The 11,150-nt window shown below is 39.6% G+C and overlaps 1 protein-coding gene across 1 annotated transcript; it reads right to left on the minus strand.

Annotated features, from left to right (window-relative positions):
* Positions 1 to 283: 283 nt before the first annotated feature.
* On the minus strand, positions 284 to 10,754 carry slc25a10b (solute carrier family 25 member 10b). Its single transcript, XM_041982634.1, has 12 exons — positions 10,642 to 10,754; positions 10,256 to 10,475; positions 7,008 to 7,127; positions 4,275 to 4,389; positions 4,089 to 4,137; positions 3,957 to 3,998; positions 3,837 to 3,880; positions 3,680 to 3,750; positions 2,869 to 2,961; positions 2,702 to 2,779; positions 2,543 to 2,599; positions 284 to 1,975 (listed from the first exon to the last, which is right to left on the minus strand). The coding sequence occupies exons 2-12, from the start codon at positions 10,343 to 10,345 to the stop codon at positions 1,874 to 1,876; spliced, it is 861 nt and encodes a 286-aa protein (XP_041838568.1). The 5' UTR covers positions 10,346 to 10,475; positions 10,642 to 10,754; the 3' UTR covers positions 284 to 1,873.
* Positions 10,755 to 11,150: the final 396 nt, after the last annotated feature.

Raw genomic sequence — 11,150 nt, forward strand, 5'->3', positions numbered from 1 at the left:
TAAAATACCTACTGATCTCAAGTTGATACTGTAGATTTGACAACAATAAACTGTGTCCTTGGTCTAATGACAGTGGATCCCTGAAGGTGAAACCTGATTCACAATCACAGCCAGGGTCATTGTGCTGTCTAAGATCCCTTTGTTCGATTAAAACAAAGGGACTGAACAGCCCGGAGGTTCTGCAGGTGATTCTTGAACTCATAAAACACAATTAAAATTAATTATTTATGAACAATCTTATTTACTTCTAACATATATATATATATATAAAAACAACAATTAGTAGTTTCAATTAGTGCTTTAATTTAAAAAAATTATTAAAGATCTACAAAATGTAACTTTGCAAGCTAGAATTGTCCCTCCAGTTACATTTCTTTGCATGTAAATAAAATCATTAACAACATTGTGGTTGAGTTATAGAACAGTCCCTAAGATTGGCTACAAACATCTGAACAATTCACCCCAGGATTAGAACTTAAAAGGATGCACAAAACAGGTTATTTCACGATATAACACTGCCCCCTGCAGGACAGATACTGTAAGGCAACATGATGAGCAGGCACAGCCAAGAGGGCACAAATCCAGATCAAAATTACTACAGAACAATAACCGTCAACAGCAGGACAAGAACATCAACAGCAACCATTAATATTTGAAATTATTAACTTTTAAATTTAGGACACATACTAATATACAGCATTTGTTTCTATGCAGCAGGTTCTTCAGTTTGAGTTAAGGTTCTTTAGTTTTATAATAAAGTGCCTTATAAAACAAGGTAGCATCCTGAGTCCTAAGATCTGACAGGCAGCTACATTACAAAGTAGCATTACTGGTGGAAATGTGACACTTGTATGACAATGGAGTTTTCTACAGGAATATTTAACAAGCATCGTAGAGATCAAGTTACATTACAGAATTTCACTTGGATAGGAAAAAAAGGAGGTTCTGTTTATTTCCAGGATTTCAACTATCATGTTCTGTTTCACAGTTTTCCCACCAACTCCCTCCTCGCTTGAAAAAGCCTGACATTGACGAGCTTGGTCCACTACTTTTCCAGTTTTCACATGAAGGGAAGACAGTGGAATGAAATCAAGGAGCATCAGGTTAAAATTCAAGACATTTCAACCAGTTAGTGGCTGATTTTTACTAATCTAAATTTCAATCAGGTGACAAGAAAACAAGTAAGAGATCAACATGGGCATTGCCAACACATCTGGTCAGCACAGCGGGCAACGATTACGGTTTCAGTACCTACAAGCTTGTTCGAGTTTGTGTATGTAATGTCTTTGGGGGTATGTGTTAGACTGGTTAGAGGGGCACTGATGATGATGCTCTGCTGTGTTTTTTTTACAACTTTGAACTTATATGACGAACACACTTATGGTCACACATAACAGAATGTTTTAATGGACCAAAGAGAACACATATCTACTAGTTATGAGCTGGTGTGGGCTGCAAAGGCACCACACATCAATGGTAAATTTGGTTTTGTGTGACACCAGAATGAAAAAATTCATTTGTAACTAAAGTCAAAATTAATCCCATCATCAACTTGACAGCTGAATTTCTGGGCTCCCCTGAACTCAGTCTGTCATTGTAACAATCTAATTACAGTACCGTTATATGTAAAATCATTTATTTCTCATTATTATTCCGACAGTGGCTCGATGATTCCATACATTTGTGCGTTTGAATTAAAATCATTTCACTTGGACTTGTGGCATAGAGGTAGGAGGAAAAAGACGAAGGAAATCAAGCACAAGCCAACCATGACCTGTTCACGTTTCCTTCCTTCCCTTCTTTTCTTGAAAATGATGTAGAGCACAATGATGAAGCAGCATGGTGGTCTGCCGTGACGGCATCAATGAGCAGATCAGGAGATGATGCGGATGCCAAAGTATTTCTTGAGCTGCTCGAGGAAAATAAAGGTGAGGACCGTGTGTGGAACCAAGCGGATCCCTGCGGGGACGAGGCCCTGTAACAAAGCAGAGCATTACATTACAGTTTTAATCACACGAGAGCCATCTGGGCTCTGATCCCAGTGTTTCCACAGCTATAGCACTGAGGCTGAGAAACAGAACTATACAACTTTTTCCTCCAGGACGCCGCGTGATGATGCGGTAAAGAGGTACAGCAATTTGCAAAAAAAATCAGAATGATGTTCCTCAACCTAAACTTGTGAAAACTTTGATTATTCCATAATCTGCTGTAGATCATGATCTCAAAACATTTTGGAAACCTGGACACATCAGTGGACAAGGATTATTCCATCATTTAAATCATCGGTCTGTGAACAGTTCACTGCACTATCCACAAAAGAAGAAGCCATATGTGAACACGATCCATAAACCCTGTCGTGTTCTCTGGGCCAAAGCTTGCTGATTGGACAACAGGTGAATAAAGATGCTTCTATATTGTGAGGTCATGGTGCTCTACATGTTACTATCAAGGTCTTTATGATTTTATATAAAGTGGTTTTCTTTTCTCCGACACCTCAGTTGCAGGCAGGGAGTTTACCATTCACAAGGATATGTTTTTGTACCTTGTAAAACGCCAGTGGGCCCAGTCTGGCAGTTTCCCGTAAGCAATGCCCCACCCCCTGAGGAGAGAAGTAAACTGTGTTAAAAAAATAAAGAAAAAAAGAAAATAGAAAAGAATAAAAAGATGAGACGACACAAAGAAAACTGATTGATCCACTCACTGTGTATTCTCCTTTTGAGTTCATCAACCTTGTTTTTATCACATCCAGAGGTTGACACAGGAATGTAGCACAGCCTCCCTGCACAGGAAGAGTTCACACAAGCTGTGGTCAACAGAAAAAAGGAGTGCTGGAAACTTATTAAGCAAACAAACACAATCTATACTTACAGCAATGAAGCTGGAAACAAAGTGAGTGAGAATGTTATCCCCCATCATGCCTGTCCCCAACACCAGCTGCTTGGCCTGGTCATAACACGCCAGCTATAAATAATAAAAAAATTAGTATTCCAGTAAAGAAAAGCAGAAGATAAAAGACAGCGCTTGCCTTCAGTATTCAGCCTCCCTGCACTTCGCACTCTGAAACTGAATTTATGACCCAGTTCAGATGATGCTCTGACATTTCAGATAAAGCTCATGGGTTAAGGTCTTTCATTTAACTGTGTGGGCTCTGAGCTGCAACCACACATAACACACCTGGGACTAGGATGACCTACGATCTCTGGTCAACATGGAAAAGAGCGGATGCAATTTCTCCTCAACTATCGACAGATTGCAGTGTTCTACACTTAAAAGGAAAAAACATCCTACATTTAAGGCCACTGAGCATTTTTCTCTTATTATCACAAGTGAGGTGTTAGTGTGTGAATGTGCTTAGAAAGCACGGTCCGTTAACTCATAAACAAGTTCCAAGCCAGAGAAGGAGTCAAACATTTTGAAGCAGCAACGGGCAATGAAAGAAAAAAAAACCAAAAAGACAAATGTGTAATTTAGACAGAGCCGCAGGTGATGGTAAGCAGCAGTGTTAATCAGGAGAAATTCAACATATCCCAACACACACACAAGAGTCACATGACATGAATGAAGGAATGACTTGTTCTTTTTTATCCTTTATCATGCATATTCTGCCTCTAAGAGAACGTTCTGTAACTCGTGAGAATAAATCTCGGCCAATAACCTGACTTTTAGTCATGTGACTTGCCTGTCCAACAGTGACCAGCGCTCCTCTGCTTGAGGCCATGGAAGCTCCTGAGAACAGTTTTCTTAAACCCTCTGCATGACAGGATAGGGGTCAGAGGTCAGACATGATGGCAGCTTTAGCTAAAGATGAAGTTAGAAACCAGTTTTATTTTATTTACCTTCTCTGAAGACTCTATAAAGCCCATCAATGGCATGTTTATAGCTGGAAGAAAGGCACAAAACTGGTGTTAAATTCCCAAGAACTTCCAGACTGAATATTTAGTGAAAAGAACACTCACTTTCTCCTCAGCTCTGGTGGTAGTTTCATATCATTTTGCATCCTAGAAGCAAAAGCATTTAATGATTCCTTTCACCTGTCCCAATATCACTGAAGTTGAGCCAAAAAAACAAAAAAAACAAAACATTGTTACCTGACGTTCACCATGTCTGCCGGCGTGCCAACAAACCCACCGGTGAATCCTGTTAGCAGAAAAATCTTGTTGGAACATTTGTCTCAGCACTGCACTCGTATGTACGATATGTGTGTGAGAGAAAGAAGGGATTAAAAGAAAACAGAAGTAAGAAAAATTATATGTGGGGTGTGTGTGTGTTCCTACCCCCAAAGGCTCCCAGCAGGACCTTCTGGTAAAAGGGCATAGGGCCTTTGCTTGTGCTGCCCATCATGTCCCTCACTGTCTCATAGATGGCAAATCTGGTGAGGGAATAGGACATCTGAAGAGAAGAGAAGAGAAGAGAAGAGAAGAGAAGAGAAGAGAAGAGAAGAGAAGAGAAGAGAAGAGAAGAGAAGAGAAGAGAAGAAGGATCTTCAATAACCTTTATTAATTACAGTGTCATTATCTCTGATTTAAACAATGATTTTTTTTCCTGTAAAAGCAAAGAACACGTGATTCTTTAAACACTGCACATAACAAATTACCATCTTCTTAGCTGGAACAATATTTATATCCAAAGGCCAAATTAAAGTTTTCATCTTTAATATACTGTCAACCAGCAAGCTGCTATTTCAGTAAAATAAAAAGAGTGTGAAACAGCTAAGCTGAAGATGTTTCTGGGTTTCCTCTGCTTTAAAAGAAAGACGGTGACTGTCTGACCTACATATCTGCTAATCGTGCATTGTACTCCTCTGGAGATCTGCTGAGTGTCCAAGTAATGACTGATTTAATTTTCCTGAGACATTCTACATTACTGCAAATGTACTAGTGTTAAGATCTTAGTGTAGTCGTGTTTGCCTGAAACCAAGCTGTTGAAAAGCAGCTGATATGGGACATAATCATAGCACACATTTACACTTCAGCTATGAAGTGAGAATTTGAGACATTGACTTTGTCTCTACTGCAAACCTTTTTACCTGTGGTCTAAAAGTGAGTTTAGAGTTTATTGAGACCTCAAAGTTTTTGTATTCAGGTACAACTTCTTTGTCCTGACACACAGACATCAGGCTCTACACTGGAACTGTTCGATCTAGAGAGGAACATAACCAGCTGTTTTATTTACACTGAGTTTATAGCAGCATCTCTATGGGAGCTATACGATGACCCTCTGTTGCCTCTGGGAGATGACCCAGGTGCCAGCACCTCCAACTGCTTCAACTACCTGCCAACAAAGTCTTATTAAGAACCTTCACAGACAGAGTAGAGGCCCGTCTTTGAAAGGGAAAAGAGAGAATCCAACAGCTGTGTGAATTCCATATTTTAATTATGATTTAACATTTACTTTTCCCAGTCACTAGAACGAGCCGGGGAAAAAAATGGTTGGCAGCACAAACTGTATAAGACAAACAAAACCCCCAGAGGCCTGGATAAGTATGAAAGTCAGCTCTTAAAAAGGTGTAGCACTGTGGTAGCCTTTTAACAATGTCTTTCATAAAGATGACGATCTGGAAGTCCAACCTATTTTTACTTTCTGTATAACTACTGCTGTTCTTTTGCAGTAATTCCATTAAATTATTCCAAAGTGGATGGAAAACAGCTAAGATGAACCTTTCAGACTGCAGCTGTGATGAAAAGCATTTCCTTACACTGAACACTAGAGGGCGCAGTCCACACATCACACAGATAAAGACCAAATATCCACACACCAGGAAAACAAATAACAAAATTAAAAATATAAAGCTACTGATTTTCTCATCTTTCCAAACTACTTATATATCAACACCAAACTGCTTCATAATAAACCTGCATGTTCATTTTCTTCAAATTGTTTGTGCATTTATATTTTTCTTTGCCACACACACCAAAGATGCAGCTGCAATAATAAAGTTAAAACTGCCTTACACACCACAGGAGTACACTTGCAACATTCTAAACAGAATACAACTCCCACTGTACTCATGTCTTAACTGGCACTGTTAGCAGCGATAGTGATAAGCTTAACTAATTTGTGCATTCCAGATAATCTGCAAGTTTTACTTTCTGGCCTTCATGCAGGAAATGTATAGGATTCGGATTTTATAGATTTTATAGTTTTATTTAGGACCAGTTTGCTCTCTTATTAGACCTATTTGGATCCTGTCACATCCCCTGCCTGTGGCCGGGTTCTGTGTTAATGCAAATACTGCTGTGTGATTGCAACTCTGCGATTGGCTGTGGATCTGAGAGACCCGCCAAACCAACCAGCGGAACACCTGGTCTTTAAAAGGGAGGAAGAGCCAACATCCAGGGTAGCTGGTCATTAGGCCCTCAGCCTGCCATCTGGGACTGTGTTGTTGAAGTAGTTGGTTGATTGTAAGAGCATTTGGTTTCCCGATAGTTAAACGATTGTGTTTGGTTTAAGGCAAATTGAGATTGTTCGCTCTCATCGTTTGTGAATAGTTTTTTTTGTTAAGTTTTATAGCTATATTTGATTTGTAGTTTAAATAGCTTTTGATTTATTTTGTGGTATTGATTTTGGTTTGGTTTACAAAAGAAGCTTAGAGTAAGTTTAATAAGATTTTGGTTTGTATAGTGGTTTAAAATTGTATAGGTTGTTAAAGTTATAAGTAAAGAGAACTACTTAATTTGTATTTGCTAATTGTTAATTGTTACCTCAGTTGAGGACACCTTTAGTTAATTGGTTTTCATTTTACTTTAACTGGACTAGATATCCCGTACCTTGGACACCTTTTGTTGTTTTGTTTTGTGTTTGTATTGGAACCTGGGTTTATAATAAAATGTTGTATATATCTTTAAGTTTGGTCCGGCTTGTTTTTGTCCCCTGGATTTCGAGGTGGGGTCGTAACAGATCCAGATCCACATTTGTAAGTGCCTCAAAAGTACCTATAAAATCATTCTTCATATGCTGAAAATGATGACCATTAATTTAAAAAAAAAATCTATAAACGACACACATACCTGTCTGCAAAGAGAAGCAGAGAGGCCGTTGTAAAGAGCCAGCACCCCGTCATTTTTCACCACATGAATGGCCATCCCCATCATCCTCTTCTTCACCTCCTGCTGCGTCTGCAGGTGTACCTGGAGAGAGATTCACGTAGAATGAAGCTGCGACATCCTGAAAGTAACTAATGCTCATTTAGCCCAAATAAAGATCGAGTCAGAAGATAGAAAACTATTTCATGCTGTCGTGACACCATGCACAGGTGTTTTAAATGCAACAATGTGAGCATGTGCTGTCCTTGTCGAAGGGGGTCAGAGCCTCTTCAATATGGCCTTTGTACTGAGTTCTGATTAAGATTTCAGTTGAAGGCCACCAAACACATCAGAACACACTTTTCCTCCCCCATCACTAATCTGGATAAAAGGTTTGTGGGATTCATCTCATCTTTTCAGTCACTCAGTTCTGATTAATCAGTGGCAACGTGGAGCTTTGCAGCCAACACACACACACACACACACACACACACTGGTTTCAGCATTAAACGGGACAAAGTTAAACATTCAGTTTAAATTTGTTTAAACCTTCGATAATCACCAAATTCCTTCCACAGCAGTTCAAGTAGCCCAAAAAGTAACCTTTAGTACAATGTATTGACTTTGTCCTGGTTAGAAAAGTTGTACACAATAGGGTGTTTGTAACAAGCATTTCTACATGACACCTCATTTAAAACAATGACTGACAAAAGCTGCTGCAAAAATGATTGCAATCTGAGTAGTCATTGTTGTCATGGCCTTCTTTCAAGAGAAAGAATGAAAACAAAGACCCTGCAGGCACGATGCCTGTTCTGTGACGCAATGGTGCTTAGAGTTTAGTCGGCTAACGTGCTGATTTTTATCATGTGTTACACCGGGTCAGCATCTTAGTAACAAATTACTTTCAGGTCTTTCAGTTCAGTTTAGACAACTGTTGTTTATCCTGAATAGACTTTCCTACAATCACATACAAACAACCACTGCACGGCGATCATAAACTTAAGGAGACATTAAACATTAAAAAGGTCGACAGTTCCTAAAAAAATATACAAATATGAAAGCCATTAAGAATCCAGTGAATAAATGCTGTAAATAAAATCAGGTACATAAGTCAAATAGATACACAAGTCTTAAAAAATAAGTCAGTTTAGTCTAAAATTTGGAGGGTTTGCACTAAATGTGATTGAATTGTAACTCCATTAGTCTTTGTGTATTAATGACTGCGTTTACGCGCACAGTCGAGTCAAGCTACAGTTCAACTTCGCAAGAACATTTAAGTGAACCACCGTACCGACCCCGTGTTAGTGTATGAGGTGAAAATAATATTATTCACAAAAGTGTGGCTGATACTGCAAAGCTGTGGACTAAGAAAAACAATTATTCCACCGTTTCTAACAAGATCCTCACACATGCAAGTTTAACCCAATTCACTGCACAGATGTCTTTAAGTTGCTTGATTGGTCATTTTGTCTGATGCTGCTGTGGCTATAAAGAAAATCAGGACTTTCTTAGAGCAAAACAAGTCTGGAAATAATTTGAATGACCACAAGTTGATGAGTTCTAAATGTTGATGTTCAGCAGAAATTTATGATTCATCAGTGCAAATAAAAATACCGTCAATGAGGCAACAGTTTGTTGTGACAGTCATATATACTACTTTACAGGGTTTTGTTCCATAAAAATGTAATGAATGAGATGACAGCTGTTTGTGTCAGCCTCACAAGCGCTGATGGTGCATGAAAGTCTGGGTTGACACAAGAGGAGGTCAATGAAAAGTGACGTGACGTCTGCGCTTGGGCAACACCGACTTACTGGTTTAAAAAAAAAAAAAAATCCATTCATTCCTCTAAATTACACCTCAGGACATTTAGACATTCTACTTTAGATTTCTGGCTGTGAGGTTTTACAGCCATGTAGTAAGTACACAGCAATGTACACATCTAGACTTTTTACGCCGTTGATACAAAGTCATAATCTGGCACCTTCAGAGAACAGACCAGGCTGTACTTTCAGCTCTTTTGTGACCCGTCTGTCCTCTTTTTACATTCACTGTTTCTTTGTTTCTTTCTTTTTTTAAACTATTTCAATTCTTACAGTATTTGCACACCAATGGAATTTCTGTCGACTAATTTCTTATGATTGAATGAGTCAAAAGAATTCAGTAAATAAAGTTTAAAAAAATGAATAAAGTTTTAATTGTGTGGTACTCATGAATACTGACACCAAAAACTTGCCACTGAGAAATTCTTAAGGAACCTATACTGATCTGGATTATTTACCTCATTACGTGGTCGTTTAGTCCTTGTACACACTACAAAAGCTGCTCAGTACTAAACCTTTAAATTCTTATGAAGAAAAAAAAAGCTGTATAATTCACACAAAGACAAAGATATTTCTCCCTTTTTCAGTTTCCCATTAGATCTGAAACCTCCATTCTGTTCCAGATTTCACTGTATCTAAAGATAACGGTAAGGTAGGATGGTTTGCATACTGCAGCTACATTTGCATTCTTTATATTTTGTAAAAGTTTCCCTTCTCCTCTGGTAGGTAACACATATAATTATGCAGTGAGGAATATGCAACTAAGTGGCACTGTCTGTCAGACACACACACACACACACACACACACACACACACACACACACACACAGAGAGAGAGAGAGAGTGAGAGAGAGAGAGAGAGAGGAACTGGACACAGGAACTCCAGAGTTCGCTGATTACTTACTTTCTACATATAATTACAGCTCACATGACTTCCTGAAGACCATTTAGTGTTATTATGGTCATGTGCAGGTCTTTAGAGATGGTTTTAGAGAGGTTTTGGCACTTGGCAGAGACGCAATGGAAAATCAGGAACGAATGCACACTTTCATCCAATAGCACTTTGCTCCCTGGTTAAACTCATATCAAAGCAGCACATAACTTTTCATTATGATTCTAAAACTGTAGATACGTGCAGTTATTTGGGCTGACCTGTGCCCTATATTCTACAGGCCTTGAACAGGACATGTGGTAGGCTACCTAAACTAAGAGCTAAAGCTAACAGCTGCTTTAAAAAGCGTGTTGTGTTATCCGAAGCCATAAAAGACAAGCCGATAAGTCAAGTGCTGAGCAGCCTAATTGTCATTGATTCTGTCCTAAGCTATTACAGCTGGAAACAGCTGTATCCTGGCATTCAGGCCTACACTCCTGCACATTGGGCGAAGGGTTACCATACACCTCAGCCCCCTCACCTTGAGGAGATCCAGAGGATGCGTGCAGCAGGCGGCTCCGCAGGACGCCAGCCCGCCGAAATACCACCGGGACATCCGTTTCTCGGTCATGACACCGGGGCTCTGCCGTTGTTCGATGCAGCACCGATTTCCTGCCTCTTTCTGTCCAAGACGGTGCGTTGTCCCCCTACTGTGTCGGCTTCCTGGCCTGTGGGATCCAGGTGTCACTTGCGCGTGAGATCTAAAGGATGAGGAGAACCTCGTTAATCTTCAAGCGTTCCGATAAGGGACTGCGGCGCGGACGGGGGACATCGGGTTCCAGCAGCATTGTGCACGCTCGCGGCACATGACGTGTACGTGAAAGATCGACGATGGAGCGTAGAAAGAAGCGAGTAGCCAATTGTTACCGTGCACGGAGGAGCTGCCTACCAGCCCTGGGGGGCGAAATCCAAAGGTTGTCAGTGAAGTATGAGAATGCAAAAGCCCTGCATGGAATCAACTGACATACTCCTCTTTCACCAGTTACTGTCAGGCTCTTTTAAAGTGACAGGCGTCCTCTCTGCTGTAATGGGCAAAAGCAAAGGTGAGACTGTCTCTTTAAGAGGACAAAGTCGACATTCTCACGTGAACAGAAAGTAAAAAAAAAAGTTTGTTGAATAGTGTGTACGTAGCATCTATTGTTGCTCCAGAGTTAAAGCTTCCACCATAAAACAACCTAAATAGACTTTACAAATGGCTGAAAATTTACTCTGTGTGACATTTAAAAATTTGTGTCAGAACATTACAATATGGGACACATTTAAATCCCTTATGTCAAATTATTGACAAGCCTTGACCAAAATCTATGGAAATCGAAAGCTGTCGTGTTTGAACTTTTATTTAAATGTCTTTTACTTAAGATAACGGAAAAATGTTA

This window comes from Melanotaenia boesemani, chromosome 4 (genome assembly GCF_017639745.1).
Source record: "Melanotaenia boesemani isolate fMelBoe1 chromosome 4, fMelBoe1.pri, whole genome shotgun sequence".
Taxonomy (NCBI): Eukaryota; Metazoa; Chordata; class Actinopteri; order Atheriniformes; family Melanotaeniidae; genus Melanotaenia; species Melanotaenia boesemani.

Excerpts from the sequence above, each read along its gene's own strand:
- slc25a10b (XM_041982634.1), bottom strand. The coding sequence starts at position 10,345 with ATGACCGAGAAACGGATGTCCCGGTGGTATTTCGGCGGGCTGGCGTCC. Across the intron at positions 4,390-7,007 it reads CTGCTTCTCTTTGCAGACAG|ATGTCCTATTCCCTCACCAG; the intron begins GTATGTGTGTCG and ends TCTTCTCTTCAG. Across the intron at positions 2,780-2,868 it reads TTGTTTCCAGCTTCATTGCT|GGAGGCTGTGCTACATTCCT; the intron begins GTAAGTATAGAT and ends CTTCCTGTGCAG.